The 16247-nt window shown below is 44.6% G+C and overlaps 1 protein-coding gene across 2 annotated transcripts in view; it reads right to left on the reverse strand.

Annotated features, from left to right (window-relative positions):
• Positions 1 to 16247, reverse strand: part of FER (FER tyrosine kinase) — a 239241-nt gene that overhangs the window by 64460 nt on the left and 158534 nt on the right. For both annotated transcript variants that reach the window (XM_044275952.1, XM_044275953.1), the window contains 2 exons: positions 10066 to 10181; positions 7220 to 7314 (listed from right to left, as the gene is read on the reverse strand). In XM_044275952.1, coding sequence (XP_044131887.1) covers positions 7220 to 7314; positions 10066 to 10181 — 211 coding nt within the window. The remainder of the gene's footprint in view (positions 1 to 7219; positions 7315 to 10065; positions 10182 to 16247) is intronic.

The following is a 16247-nucleotide window of genomic DNA, read 5'->3' on the forward strand; positions in this document are numbered from 1 at the left end:
TTGATTTATTGGGTTTTTAGCTTTATAGTTGGCTGAAAATAGTAAATGGCACAGAGCACAATTTTGTCTTCATAAAAATACTGATCATACAAGCATAATAAGAAAAGAAGTCACAGTTTATATGTGATTCATTTATGAGTTTTGTAGGACAAGGAGAAAAGTAATGAAGAACAAAAAAGAAGTATAATAAAACAACACAAATTTTGAAGGACTATTTTGAAAATGTTTAAAGGCCATGAGTCATCATAAAATAATCGTTTAAATCAAAGTTTATGTTAACATACATTTTAAGAAATTTTTGATTTTTCTTTTAATTTTCCATGTTACTGTACAAAAAAATCCTGCAGTTCTCACACTGACCACTAGGCATAATCATATTTCATGACTTCCTGTTCACTGTAATCACTTTTCAACAGTCACCAGCACAAGAAGATTTACAATGACCGATAACATATATAGATAACACATGATCGCAGGTTACCTACTTTTCCCCCTCCTGTAAACAGACATCTGCACAAGTCACAGTGAGTATACTCCTCTCTATTGTGTCTATGAACCATATAACTGCTGTAAAGCATATTTCTAAAAAGGAAGTCTGGACATATTATTAGGCCTAGTGTCAAGCAAGAAAATTGCATGATTTAAAGATTTTCATAAAAAATTTATTCTTAAAAAAAAAACACCACAAATTCTAAAAATAACCGGAATTGGACTTACCGGTAGTTCAGTTTCCTTGAATCCACCATGACGACCACAAGGAGATTAACCCTTGACCTCTGTAGATGCAGGAACACAGTGAGAGAGTTTAAATGACCCCACCCACCCTCTCCATCAGATTTATTTATTTATTTTGAGAATTTCCCTTCACACACATTTTTGGGGGGAAAGGATAAGTATGGGCCATTATGGTGGAAACTACCTTTGGTAAAAACCCCGGGTCTAATCTAAAAGAGACCCTGACATGTTAGAGTCAAGTAAGGCTCCCTAGAGGATAGAGCCTGAAGCTCCCCTATCTGCCTTGCAGAGGTGATGGCTATAAAGAAGGCAGTTTTAAATGAAATGAAGAAATCTCTGAGATGGGTTCAAAGGGAGTTTTTGAAAGATTGCTTAGGACAATATTAAAAGGTCCCACTGAGGAACTCAAGGTCTTAATCTAGATGCTGCTGTCATAAACCTCCTAATCCAATGATGGTCTGCAAGTTTGGTATCGAAAAAGATACTTAATGCGGATATTTGAAAGCTTAAGGTGCTGGGTCTAAGACCCAGATCCAGACCCAGCTGTAAAATAGTCTAGGATCCTCTGAATGACTAGTTTTGATCTATTATGAGTTGGATCCCCTGCCCAGCTACAGAACTTTTTCCAGATCTTAAGGTAAATAGCAGAAGTACTGTAACCTTCTTCCTGCTAGTTTTAAGGGTACTAATTACTCTGTCATAGAGGCCCTGTTGTCTAAGGATGCCGCCCTCAGGATCCAGGCTCCTAGTCTGAAGAATTTTGGGTTTAGATTATAAACCTGTCCCTGCCTGAGAATGTCTTCCTGGTGAGGCAATATCCAGGGTTCTTTGACTGAAATCTGTTTTAGAACTGGGAACTAACACCTCTTGGGCCTGTAAGGGGTAATTACTGTCACCAGGTCCCGAAGTATCTTCTGAATTGTCTTGGCTATTAGAGGAAAAGGTGGAAAGGCATAAGCTAGTTCGCAGTTCCATATCAGGGAATTACCACCCACTGATTGTCTCTGGGATTTAGGGGACAGAATTTCTGATACTTTGCATTCTCTTTTGAAGTGAAAAGGTCGATTTATGGAGTTCCCTACTTTGTTGTTATATTTTCAAATATCAGTGGGTTTAGGGACCATTAGGGTTTTCCTGCTTAAGAAATCTGCTTCCCAATTTAACGTTCCCTTGAGATGAACAGCCGTTAGCGATAAGATGTTGCTTTCTGCACACAAGAATATTTTTCGAGTGAGTCGTTCCAATGCTGGAGACTTTGTCACGCCCTGGTGCTTTAGATAGGCCACTGTCATAATGTTATCCGACAGTATTTTTAAATTGCATCTTCTCACTAGATGTTGAGCCTTTTTTAATGTTATCAAAACAGCCTTTAATTCTCTGAAATTTAATTCTCTGAAAAAAGACTGAAGCCATCTCTTCCGGCTAAAGGCCATGAAAAGCTTTATTTCCTACTATTGCACCCCAACCAGCCTTGCTGGCGTCTGTCGTGATTATAACTTCTGGGTATTTGTGCCAAAGAATTCCCTGCTGTAGTAGGTTCATTCTCTTTTTCTCTTTTTCTTGTCTAGGGACAATTGATTTCTGTCCCAATTTTTTAGGATCCAAGACAGGTATACTCTGGTGTGCGCCTGACTCCAGGCCACTGAAGTTTATGAAGTCATGATACCTGGAACTCTCATTGCTTCTTATCTTGAACAGGACTGATGAGACTGGAACTCTGTTATTTTCTTCTTCAGGTCTGATATCTTTTCTTCTGGCAACCAAATCTAGAAGAATACCGAGGAATTTTCTTCTTTTTGCTGGTTTCAGAAAGGATTTCTTCCTGTTGACTATCCAGCCTAGATTTTCCGGCTTTTCTATAAAAAAAATACTGTGTCTCTGCGAGATTTAGCTTCTGTCCTTTCTATTACCAGGAAGTCGTCTAGATAAGGAATAATTGCTAAACATTCCTCTCTGAAGAATGCCATCATCTCTACTACCAACTTCATGAAGATCCTTGGTGCGGTTGAAATGCCGAATGGCAGTGCGGTGAACTGGTAGTGACAAATTGTACCTGCTGCGTTTTTTATAGCAAATCTTAGATACTTCTGTTAGTTTTTGTGTATTGAAGATGGTAATATGCGTTTTTCAGATCTACAGACGTCATGAATGAACCTTCCTGAATCAACGGTACTGTGGAGGATATTGAGTCTATCTTGAACTTTTTATCTATGATTCTCTTGTTTAGATCTTTTAGATTTATAATTGCACAGAGGTACCCATCAGTTTTTTTTAATGAGAAATAATCTTGAATAAAACCCTTTCCACTGTTCTTTTTGTAGAACTGGTATAATGACTTTGGCTTCTAGTAGGTTTTAAATACCTATCCAGATTTTTGTTAAAACAAGTGCAACATGAGAGCTAATCTGACTCCTGTGATGGGGAGTTGATAAGAACTCCATTTTGTAACCCTCTCTTATAATTTGCAAAGCCCAGGGATTTGTGGTTAGGTTCTCCCACTGGGAAATAAAGCCTCTCCCCCATTCTGGCGTCATTGTTTGTCCTGTGGAAGGTTCTGAGGGTTAAGGCGGAATCCTCTACCTCTACCCCCTTCGTGTAGCTGACGAAAGGGCGTTTCTTCTCTTTATGCTCAGGGAACCCCTTTTTATCTGCTGCTTTCTCTAATATTTTATCGAGAACAGGGCCGAAAACATACCCGCCAGAAAAGGCTATAAAGCATAATTTTGATGTTGACGTTTTATCTCCCAACCAGGACCTCATCCATAAAGCGCGTCTAGCGGAGTTAGAAAGGGTCCCTTGCGGCAAATCTTACAGATTCGGCAGAAGCATCCGTTTAAAATGCTCTCAGACGGATACGCTCTGAACGCTAGTGTGAAAGTAGCCTAACTCCCTTTCAGATAGACTGTCTTCTTCTCCAAAATATTTGGATGAAGAGGCATCCTCTTCTAAATCAGAAGAAATTGTGGGTTTTTTAGTAGGTACAGTTTTTTAGTAGGTACAGGGGATGAGCTAGGACCCGATAATGAAGCTAGAGAAGATTTAATTTCTTCCTGTAACATATTTTTTTAACTTCTGATAGAATAGATGGTTGTTCCTTCTTCAACAGATCCTGAATACATTCTTTACATAATTTTTTTTCTTGTAATTTTCAGGCAGTCTTTTTGTGTAAGTAGCACATTTTAGAGATCTGAGTTTTGTCTTTGACTCTTTACCCTATTTAAGAGAGTCAGATAGAACAACCACACATTACTATACTGCAGAGTATATGTATACATAAATACCCTTTCTCCCCATTCTTTGGGGAACTCACGGAAATTCTCCATACGTCCCAATGCTGCTTCTACTGCAGACCTGCTGAACGGACAATCCTGTTCTCCTGCTGCCTGCCCGCACTTTTGTGCATGGTGTCGGACGTCATTTTTCTGGCCGTCGCAAACTTCCGGAGGGTGACGGGCCAAACTCCACCCCCTCCATGACGTGATATCATCTGTCACGTAACTCCCTTTATGGAGGCCGTAGCACACGCAAGAGTGTGCGCGCGGCCCTTAGTACCTCTCCCAGACTTCTGGGGAGAACCTCCCGGCTTGTTCCCCACGGAGAGGAAGAGGGATCAGGGGATTAGATGCAGCAGGTGGAGGCTGCGGCAGAGTAGCGAGCACCGCATATATTCCCTCTGCCCAGCGTTGGCACAGGCCACAGAGGGATCCAGGACACTGCACAAGTAGATCTAAGGAGGGATCCCAGCCCCCAATAGAGTCCTCCTGCGATACAAATAAACTCTTCACCTCCCACATGAGAGAAGCCTCTCTTTTGGGACAATTTAAACTCTCTCTCTGTTTTCCTGCCCCTACAGAGGGCAAGGGTTAATCTCCTTGTGGCCATCATAGTGGATAAAATGGAAATTATATGGTTAACATAAAAACAAGATACACAATAGATCATTTTCTAATGACACACTTTTTAATAATGAAACTAATATACACAAACGAAAAAAAATTGGGATTGTTCGGGACAAGATGGAACATTGCTCTATAAAATCAGTAAATACATTTGGAAAGGATGTCCTTAACTATTTACTTATGTTTTGTTTTCCGTGCATATTTTACCTATCCATGGAGTTGTCACAGATTCTTACATCACCTATGCCGAATTATGAATCTCCATGTTTATAGGATATAAACAAATCATTTAATGTTCATTGATAGAGAACAGACTGCCTACATTGGTCCTTCAATAGCAGTCAAGAGCTGGTGCACACAGGGGGTGGGGTTGGGGGTGGGGGGGGTGGGGGGGAATGGGGCCCCGGAGATCAAGAAGCAGTTAGGTGACAGAAATGACTGACAGGGCACACATAATGCATATGCAGGCAGTTCAGCTGCATAATGTCCAAGGCTCCTGATCCTAAAATAACCTACCACAGCCCCGGCAAACGGTTCCACCCCTCCCCACGTCATAGTCTACCTTCTAGAAATGCCCCGTCCTTCTTCCTGTCGGCGGCGAGAAAACTTGCGCAGGTGTAGTACCGCCTGCGGGATCATCAACCTCCTCAGGGCAACAGAGCTCAGGTTACATCACTGGGCTCGGCGCATGCCCAGTGAGACTTTTGAGGCTGTTGCCCTCAGGAGCTTGATGATCGCGCAGGCGGTACGGCGCCTGCGTGAGTTTTCTGGCCGCCGTCAGGAAGAAGAACGGGGCAATTCTAGAAGGTAGACTATGACGTGGCGAGGGGGCGGAACCGTTTGCCGGGGCCTTGGGAGGTTATTTGAGGATCAGGAGGCGTTCTTGGGCACTGCAGGGGGGCGTCACTGGGCACCGGAGAAGGAAAAAAAACGCCCCTCTGGGCCCCTTGGAGCCTCATTAGCATATCATAAAAAGCACTTTTATATCAAAAGGACAAAACGAAATAAAGTAAAAAGAAGACTGCTGGAAATAAGGTACTTTAGTGAACATAGCGATGGTGACAGCTTAAAATGGTAAAAGCAGGTGACAAATTCCCTTTAACATATAAATATGAATGCCATCAGAAACAGAATTAGAGTCTATTGTCCCTTTATTACAAATGTAGTATATGGTGTCAATATAAGGTTGAAGTGGTTGCTGAAAATGTGACCACATACCACTAGACAATTACCTATTTTCGCACACAGTATGATTTGCTCCCCTTGTGTCTGTCATAGAAAACCAGCAATGAAAAGTAAGAGACCCGGCACATAAATTTTTCACAAAGTTAAGTTTACAGTTCTGCAAAAACTCTTTTGTAAATAACATTCTGAGGCCAAACTCTAAAGAGGTATAATGACATTACTGAAATGTAGCGTATCGTCTCAGGGGCAATGTGCAGTGCACTATTATTACAGCTGTGTAATCTGCCAGCAGGTTCTAAACCCCACTAAGAGACAAATTAAGGGAAATAAGTCTAGTTTTGTAGGATTAATGTGTGTTCGGTGTCTGGATAAGTGGGCAGCTCATACTATTCCATCCTCATTTGTTGTGGGATATTAGGCACGAAATGAAACATTAGAAGCAAACCACACTGGACTGATGCATTATAACTGCAGCTCGAAAATGTGCTCATGGATTCTACATGATGAAAGTGCTCTGCTAAGTAAGGAAGATGCAAAAAATGACCATCAAAAACCTCTAATAACGTGTACATAGCAGATACAAGATTGCTGGGGAAAAAAACTCCAAAATAAAGCTTTACACTGAAAAATGAGATGGAAAATTCTGAATTTCTAATTTTCAGCTAATGCATCCAAATGTGATTTAGCAGCGAAAATTACGTTTTAGACACGCTCTTATAATATACACCATAGGGAAAGGTGTATGGATACTTCTGGTGGGAGATTATCAAAGAAGAACAACTTCATAGCAAAAGATAAAGTGGATTTTTATTAAGGCTAATGTAGAATGTTGGAAACATTATCTATATAGGAGCTCAAGGTCTTTTCACAGTGCATTATTTGCTTCCATTAATCCACTTTTAAATAAACAATTATATACGGTATGTATTTCCCAATGTTTGATGCACTGTGCAGATAGGACACAAGAGAACATCCAGGAAATAGTTAATGCATAGTGTAAAAAAATAATAATTATGTTTTGTCAGCAGATATCTGCCAACCGTAGAAAACATGGTCAGCTGGTGAGAGAAATGAATGCATGATCAATACCATCACTCCGGCAGAGATGAGGACAATGGGCAGACAATATAATAAGACATTGACACTGAGCAGGTCTGGACAAATCCCAGGAGGCACATAGCCAAGGAGCCCAAATTCTTGCCTTTTTTTAATTTATTTCTATGGAAGTTCTTAATGCCTAGCTACAATAACATGTCCATCCCTGCATCTCAGCAACTGGGTCCCATCAAGTCTGCCCTCCATACATCATGGAAGTAAAAAAAGAGGAACTGGATACAATAAAGCCAAGCAATGAGCGGTTAGCACTGACACGGAACATACTTACTGATAGATGAGCTCACCTGGTACAAGTTCCATGACAATGTATATCGGCTGTCTCTGCGTGCAGACTCCGATAAGCTTCACGATGTTGACATGGTCATACTGTTTCAGTATTCTGGCCAAACGAGAGCAACAAAAACACTTTTACCCAAACAGGTTAAACCAAAACAGCACAGTAGGTTTTCACATATCACAAGTGAGTCTGTTTTGGGCCTTAGTGACCCTGCAATGTATTACATTATTCTCACTGTTAAAATCGAGCTAATGGTTGTCCCCTACATTGTGGATATGGGATAACTTTACATAATCAGACCACCCCTTTAAATTTTGAGGGACAAAAATAGCATATTATAATATTCTTGTTGTTTTTGGCATTCACTGTGTGGTATAATATCATTTATCTAGGGTTTATACGATTACTGAGAAATTGTTGGTATCGTACTTTTTATGTTTTTACACAGTGTTCATACAAGATCAATAACATCATAATTTTATGATCAGGCAACTCTAGAAGCAGCAATACCAATGATGTGGAATGGCTTTTTATCTTTTTCAACTTTTTCCATTAAAACTATTTTTTTCAGGGAAAAGGGTGCATTTTTCATTACTTCATGATTTTTTTTAAATAAAACATTACGTTCTTATTTAAACAATATATTAAAGGGGTTGTCTCACTTCAGTAAGTGGCATTTATCATGTAGAGAAAGTTAATACAAGCCACTTACTAATATGTTGTTATTATCCATATTGCTTCCTTTGCTGGCTGGATTAATTTTTCCATCACATTATACACTGCTTGTTCCCATGGTAACAGACCACCCTGCAATCCATCAGTGGTGGTCACGCTTGCACAATATAGGAAAAAGCACTGGCCTATGTGCGCTCCCATGGTCCTGGCCATCAGAGAGGCTGACACTTTTTCCTGTAGTGTGCAAGAACAACCACCATTGATGGATTACAGGGTGGTCTGTAACCATGGAAACAAGCAGTGTATAATGTGATGGAAAAATGAATTCAGCCAGCAAAGGAAGCAATATGGACAATCACAATACATTTCTAAGTGCCTTGTATTAACTTTCTCTGTATGATAAATGCCACTTGCTGAATTGAGACAGCCCCTTTAAGACGCACTTTTTCTCCTAAAAGTGAAGGAAAACTGGCAGTGCGTCTTATAGTCTGAACACTAATGAACACTTCGATTCCAAGTTTTAAAGCCAAAGTTATGCAACGAAGTCTCAAGCCACTTCACAAATAAGGGTACTTTCACACTTGCGTTGTTTGATTCCGACAGGCAGTTCCGTTGATCAGCAGTTCTGTTGTTTTTGCCTGATCAGGCAAACTGTATGCAAACGTATGCCATTTTTTCTGACTGATCAGGATCCTGATCAGTCAGAAAAATGCCTGATCAGTCTGAAAAATGCATTGCAATACCGGATCCGTTTTTCCGGTGTCATCAGGCAAAACGGATCAGGTATTTATTTTTTTCTCATTTTTAAAGGTCTGCGCATGCGCAGACCGGAAGAACGGATCCGGCATGGAAAATAATGAAGGATTCAGGCAAGTGTTCAGTTTTTTTTTTTCGCTGGAGATAAAACCGTAGCATGCTACAGTTTTCTCTTTTGCCTGATCAGTCAAAATGACTGAACTGAAAACATCCTGATGCATCCTGAACGGATTACTCTCCATTCAGAATGCATGGGGATATGCCTGATCAGAAAAAAGCTAATGTGAAAGTAGCCTTAGGGCTCTTTCACACCTGCGTTATTGTCTTCCGGCATAGAGTTCCGTCGTCGGGGCTCTATGCCGGAAGAATCCTGATCAGTTTTATCCTAATGCATTCTGAATGGAGTGAAATACGTTCAGGATGCATCAGGATGTCTTTAGTTCCGGAACGGAATGTTTTTTGGCCGGAGAAACTACCGCAGCATGCTGCGCTTTTTGCTCCGGCCAAAAATCCTGAAGACTTGCCGCAAGGCCGGATCCGGAATTAATGCCCATTGAAAGGCATTGATCCGGATCCGGCCTTAAGCTAAACGTCGTTTCGGCGCATAGCCGGATCCGACGTTTAGCTTTTTTTAGAGTGGTTACCATGGCTGCCGGGATGCTAAAGTCCTGGCAGCCATGGTAAAGTGTAGCGGGGAGTGGGGGAGCAGCATACTTACCGTCTGTGCGGCTCCCGGGCGCTCCAGAGTGACGTCAGCACATCATCCATGCGCATGGGGCGCTCTGACGTCACTCTGGAGCTCCCCGGGAGCCGTGCGGACTGTAAGTATACCGCTCCCCCGCTCCGACTATGGCAACCAGGACTTTAATAGCGTCCTGGGTGCCATAGTAACACTGAAAGCATTTTGAAGACGGATCCGTCTTCAAATGCTTTCAGTACACTTGCGTTTTTCCGGATCCGGCGTGTAATTCCGGCAAGTAGAGTACACGCTGGATCCAGACAACGCAAGTGTGAAAGAGGCCTTACTAACTTCGCCTCATGGGAGGCTGCATATTTCAATGCTGTAGAGACAGATCTCCATACAGCATCGAAACAAAGTTTTTAGCGAAGCGACTTCAGATGTAGCATCTAAAGCCCGCTTCGCTGATCACTATTCATGACCTATCTTGAGGATAGGCCACCAATATTAAACTCTCCCCAGATTAAAGCACTGCAATGAGAGTACTGTAATATTGCATAATTTTTTCTCTGGGTATAGATGGTCGAGCATTAACCAGTAATTCGGAGTGAAACTGCTCAGAAATTTGGGTTGAAGATTACAAGAGCACATGATAAAACAGATCTTTTAGCTTCAGTCTTCGTGATCATTATAATGTACCCTTAACAACATAAAAAAGCACTATAGTTCACATCTTTACCCACCTGGCTTCAGATAAAAATTTTATTTTTAATTCCTGAGGAAGATCTTCTTTGCATGTTTTCACAGCAACCGGTGTTTTATCCTTTAATGTTCCCTTGTAAACCTCACCAAAATTGCCCTGTAATAAAAACATAATATCAAAGTCAAACTAGGTAGTCAGCTACAAACTAGGAAGAAAATGCATTAAAAGAAATTTAAGAAAATAGGAGAAGAAATTATCTATCTATCTATATATATATATATATATATATATATATATATATATATATATATATACACACACACATATGTGTATATATATATATATATATATATATATATATATATATATATATATGAAAGCAGGCATTAAGAATTATTTATAAAATGAATGATGAGATTTAGGTAATTCACTCTCTTAGACATAAAAGAAAGTCTGCTCGGTATCCTCCAATGACCCATACAATTTTCCCTTGCAAAAAGGTGTCAAACCACAGCCAGAGATATCAAAGAAATAAAAAGAAAAAAGGAAAAAAGGAAAATAAAGTAAGCTATACATGATATAAAGGGCATGAGTTTCTCTGTACAAAGCTCCAATATGGCCAAAAAGAAATTCAATATGCATGAAGACAGGAAGATGAAAGAAGTACCAAAACCCTAATAATCATTATAGGCCTTATTTATGGGTGGTGTAGGATAAGTAATCAATTTCAGATTGGAGGGGGTTCGACTCCCAGGACACTTGCCGATCAGCTATTTGAAGAGGCAGTAGCTCATGCTGTTTAACGGTTAGATTTATTGCTGGCAGCTCAAGGAGCGTGTGCTTTCTTCTGCAGCTCTATACCTCTAATGGTCCATTCACACGTCCGTATGTGTTTTGCGGGTCCACAAAACACAGACACCGGCAATATGCGTTCCGCATTTTGCGGACCGCACTTTGCCGGCATTCTCATAGAAAATTCCTTTTCTTGCCCGCAATTGCGGACAAGAATAAGACATGTTCTATTTTTTGGTGGATCCGCAGATGCAGACAGCACATTCTGGCCCCATTGAAATTGAGTCCGCACCTGTTACGCAAAATTTCGGAACGGATGCAGACCCATTTTGCGGCCCTGTGAATGTACCCATAATGTCACTGCTTCTAGCAGTAAATATGGCTGGTGGCAGTTGAAAGATGGAACTGAGTGTGTGCGGTCACTTCAGTAGGTGAACATGCACATTACTATACCAATTAAAAATCAGGGGGCGCATTATAATGAAAGTAAAAACAATATCTCACAAATGCAGTATTTTTTAAACAGAAGGTATATTATAAAAGTAACTTGTTTTTCACACAGAATTTTATTGAAATAACATTTAATGCTAGCACAAGCCCTTTAACCCCCTAACAGTTTTGCCCAAGCTCTGCTCAGGCTTTGGGTAAAGGATTTTCAGCCCGGGCAGAGGTTGGGAAGTAGGGTGGAGAAGGGGGGGTGCTTTTATCTTTCATATCTCGGGCTTTGGAGAAGACAAAGATATGGTCTTTGGAGTGACAGCAGCTGAAAGGGAAGGGCAAGTTTCAGCTGCTTTCACTAATTCCTAAAGACTATATTTCCTGATGTAGAGGAGATAATGCTGTCATATTTGGAAGCATATACTGCCAAGACCAGTTCCATATCACTATCTTCTACTGAGCCTAATATATGAAGGCTTAAAGATGCCCTCCACCGTTCAGCAGGCACTGATTTCATCCAAGCAGGAGGTGGAGAGGGCGGCCAGTGGGGGAACTTGCAGCCTACAGTACAGAATAATAATTATCACTAGACAGGAATCTAATATATTATCCCTCACATGGTTATGGCCTTAGAAAAATAACGAGATTTTTGTATAACTTACCAGTAAAATCTCTTTCTCGCTCTTTCCTTGGGGGACACAGAAGACCTTGGGTATAGCTCATCTCCCTAGGAGGCGTGACACTAAGTGAAAACTGTTAAGCCCCTCCTCCATCAGCTATACCCTCAGCCTGGAGAGAGAGACTACCAGTTGCGTGTCCAAGTAGTGAGAAAAGGCAAAGTCCAACAAGTGGAAACAACAAGCCAACTACCCAACGGGTAAACAAAACTCGGAAACCGTGCAGAAAAAAACCAATGAATGGGTGGGTGCTGTGTCCCCCAAGGAAAGAGCGAGAAAGAGATTTTACTGGTAAGTTATACAAAAATCTCGTTTTCTCGCCCAATTTCCTTGGGGGACACAGAAGACCTTGGGACGTTCAAAAGCAGTCCAAGAGGGGAGGGACCACAGCACCAAGGCGAAGCACCCGAAGGCAGCAAGGAAATGCCACCTGCAAAAACCAGGCGGCCCAAGGCACCAGCCGCCGCCGAAGCCAGAGTACGCACCCAGGAAAACCTGGTAAAGAGTGCAAGGAAGACCGTGGCCACCCTGCACAATGACATGGCTGAAGCCCAATGCCTCCGGCCCCGGAGGCACCAACCGCTCTGGAGAAATGAACGGTGACACCAAAAAAACAGAGCCCTGCCCTTGAGCAGTAACCACAGCAATAGCCATGTGGTTAAAGCGGAGGAAAGCACCCAGGAGCCGTGAACCTTGGCGCGGACCTCCTGGAAACAAGAGACCGAGCGTCGACAGAGTCGGAGATGTCCAAGCAAAAAACTGCAGACACTTCAAGTAACAGAGTCCCAGTCGCAGGTCCAGGCCAGACTGGAGAAGACCGAATCACGGGAAGAGAAAGGCAGAATTGGGTGAATGCCCAGCTTCCTAAAGAACCCCAGGGAAGACCCTAAGTCAGACAACAGAACCTGGACGAAGCACGGCCGGGAGCGAACACTAGTGTGCTCGCTGGACTCGTCTGGGCAGACGGGAGGAAATCCAATGCGAGTAAGCGCAAATCAGTGACACGGGCAAAAAGGTTGGGAAAACTGGTCCCGTCGGCCCCCGAGCAACGCCGTCCCGAATCCACGCGGAGTGGGGGAGCAGATGGACAAACGGAAGGAACCGAAAGGGACCCGGCCAGTTTCCAACAGACTCCAGGACAAGTCAGGCTAAAGTCCTTGTCGTTGTAGCCACCACAGGAAGGTGTTCTACAGACCCGAAGTGGGGGCTTGAAGGGTAATCTTGACAGAAGAAAGCAGGCCCGCCAGGTTACCGAGAAGGTAAAGTCCAAGCAGGACCATCGCCCAGAATGGTAAAAGTAATCTGCACCCAGCGGGAGGACAGAATGCGGCAAACCCGGTAATAGGCACACAGCTAGTACAGCCAGTGTGAACAATGGAGACAGTACGAGGTCATAAGGAACACCGGGACCATCCATATGAACAACCATGGTCTCCCCAGGGGGGAGGCAGTGAAGGAACAGCCCCTGAAGCCTCAGCGGAGTAAAACTGACCCAGGAGAAGCCAAAACAGAGCCGTCGAGAGAAAAATAGCCGAGAAGACGGATGACACCCTCCAACCGCAAGGAGGAGTGGGCAACAGGGAAGCCACAGGACCGCTCAAAAGCAGAACTCCGCTACTCCGAGATGTCCGGCTCACCAATTCGCAGAAGGCGAATACCCTAACGAATCGAAAGTGGAGGTCCCTGAGACCTCGGTAATCGGAGCAACCAAGAGAAGTTGGGCGACCTGCTCGAAAAGAGCGGCTAGAACCTGGTAGCAAAACAAACTGAAGCACGGAGGGTGCCAACAGGAAGGACTCAAACCAAAACGCATCCAAGAGGAGGAATGGCAACAGGCGAGGGAACCGTAATCCGGCCAGAGCCAACGTAGACTGCGAGGGACGCTGGAGACAGCACTCTCGACCATGTGACCGCTTGCGCTGGGAAGCAATGCCACAGGGTAACTAAAGGGTACGCATCCAGGAACCACAAACACTCCCCAGGCGGAAAGGCCAACGAATATGGTGGATACCGTCACAACGGAAACACCAAATATACCCTCTGAACAGAGAATGGATACCACCCAGCTCGCTGCAGTAGAGAGCAATAGAGCCCGTCCAGGCCAGGTGAACAGAAAGATCTCCTCAGAGAAGAGTGCCAAGGCCGGCGGCAATCACCGTATCCCAAGAGAAAAAACGTCAAGTCGCAGGAAGAATGGAGGCATACGTACAAGCAGCCCCATAAGCAGTGAGAAAGCCAACCCACCTACGGAAGGAGAAGGCATACACGGCCCAACAACGCACAGAGTGCACAAGAGCGTCCGCCCACTGCGAAATAGTCATACAGCAAGGAGGGCCAGCCACAGAGCCCCACAGAACCACAGAAGTGCAAAGTGCAACCGGAAGGGGGGACATACACAAGACTAGTATGGCATGCGACGGAACGCAAGCAGTCCGCCCAGAAGAGAGGGCAATGTACTTGGCAAACAGTGCGGGCAGCAAGCGTGCAAAGCCCGCCCCACAAGGGGGTGATGCCCAAGACCAGCACCTACTTCAGAGAAGGAAGACATACCATATTCCGCCCAGAAGAGGGCCATGCACATGGCCACACCGCATCCAGCAGGACGTCCACCTAGTGAAAAGGGGACATGCACAGGGTAATCCTAGCATTAAGTGAGTGTGCAATAATCCACCAAACACCGAATTTTGTGAGAGTACAACTACTTCGCCAATGAATGGGGACAAGTACAAGTCCAGCACAGCACATACAAGGACAGTTGTGAGTCCTGTGAGCGTACAAAAAGTCCACCCATGGAATGAGGGGTGGTCACGCACAAGGCCAGCACCGTATCCAATGGGAGTGCAAGCATTCCACCCATCTTAGAGGCCAGCAACGTATCTGGTGAGAGTGCAGTATGCTGCCCAGAAGGGGGAGCCATGCCCATGGCCAGTATTGCAACCAGGGAGAATGCGAGCACCCCGCCATGGATGGGGGTCAGGCACCTGGCCAGCAGCACACTGGCGAGAGAACAAACACAGTCAGTGAGAGTGTGTGTATGTTGCCTGAGGAAAGGAGACATGTCCATGGCCGGCAGCGAATCCAGTAAGAGTGCCGTACACCGCCCACGGAAGGGGGAACATGTATATGGCCGGCAGTGGATTTAGTGAGTTGCAAGCATCCCACCATGGAAGGGGGTCCTGCACGCGGCCAGCAACTTATCAGCGAGAGAACGACCCCAGTCAGTGAGGGTGTATGCATGGCGCTTGAGGGAAGAAGGCATGCCCAAGGCCGGCAGCGAATCCAATGAGAATGCAGCATACCGCCTATGGAAGGGGGTTATTCACATGGCCGGCTGCCCAGCACCATAACCAATGAAGTGCAGTATTCCGCCTAGAGGAAGGGGGTCATGCACAAGACCGGCAGCGAATCCAGAGAGTGCAGCATTCCGCCCCTGGAAGGGGGTCATGCCAAGACCGGCAGCGAATCCAGTGAGTGCAGCATTCCGCCTATGGAAGGGGGTCATGCACAAGACCGGCAGCGAATCCAGTGAGTGCAGCATTCCGCCTATGGAAGGGGGTCATGCACAAGACCGGCAGCGAATCCAGTGAGTGCAGCATTCCGCCTATGGAAGGGGGTCATGCACAAGACCGGCAGCGAATCCAGTGAGTGCAGCATTCCGCCTATGGAAGGGGGTCATGCACAAGACCGGCAGCGAATCCAGTGAGTGCAGCATTCCGCCTATGGAAGGGGGTCATGCACATGGCCGGTATCAAATCCAGTGAGAGCAGCGTTTCGCCTATGGAAAGGAATCACGCACATGACCGGTAGTGAATCCAGTGAAAAGTGCAGCGGTCCCCTATGGGAGGGGGTCGTGCACCAGACTAACACCGTATCTGGTGAGAGTGCAGGTTCCACCTATAGAAGGAGGACATGCACAAGACCGGCAACGAATCCAATGAGTGCAGCATTCCGCCTATGGAAGGGGGTTGTGCACATGGCCTGCAGCGAATCCAATGAGTGCAGCGTTCTCGTGCACATGGCCAACACCGTATTCGGTGAGAGTGCAGTATTCCACCTAAGCGGGGGGTCATGCACCAGGCAAGCCTGCAGCCCGAGAGAGTGCAGTATCCCGCCTAGGAAGGGGTTGTCTGCACATGGCAGTTACCATAGCTGGAGGGTGACGAACTCTGCCAACCGAAAAAAGGAGAGCGCATGCACTTGGCCAGCGCTGTATCCCGGAGAGGGCAAAGAAGGGAAACATGCACCAGCCGGGGAGTGCGACACCATGCCGCTCATGGAAGGAGCACGCATACAGGCGGCGCTACTGAGATAAGGC

This window comes from Bufo gargarizans, chromosome 1 (genome assembly GCF_014858855.1).
Source record: "Bufo gargarizans isolate SCDJY-AF-19 chromosome 1, ASM1485885v1, whole genome shotgun sequence".
Lineage (NCBI taxonomy): Eukaryota > Metazoa > Chordata > Amphibia > Anura > Bufonidae > Bufo > Bufo gargarizans.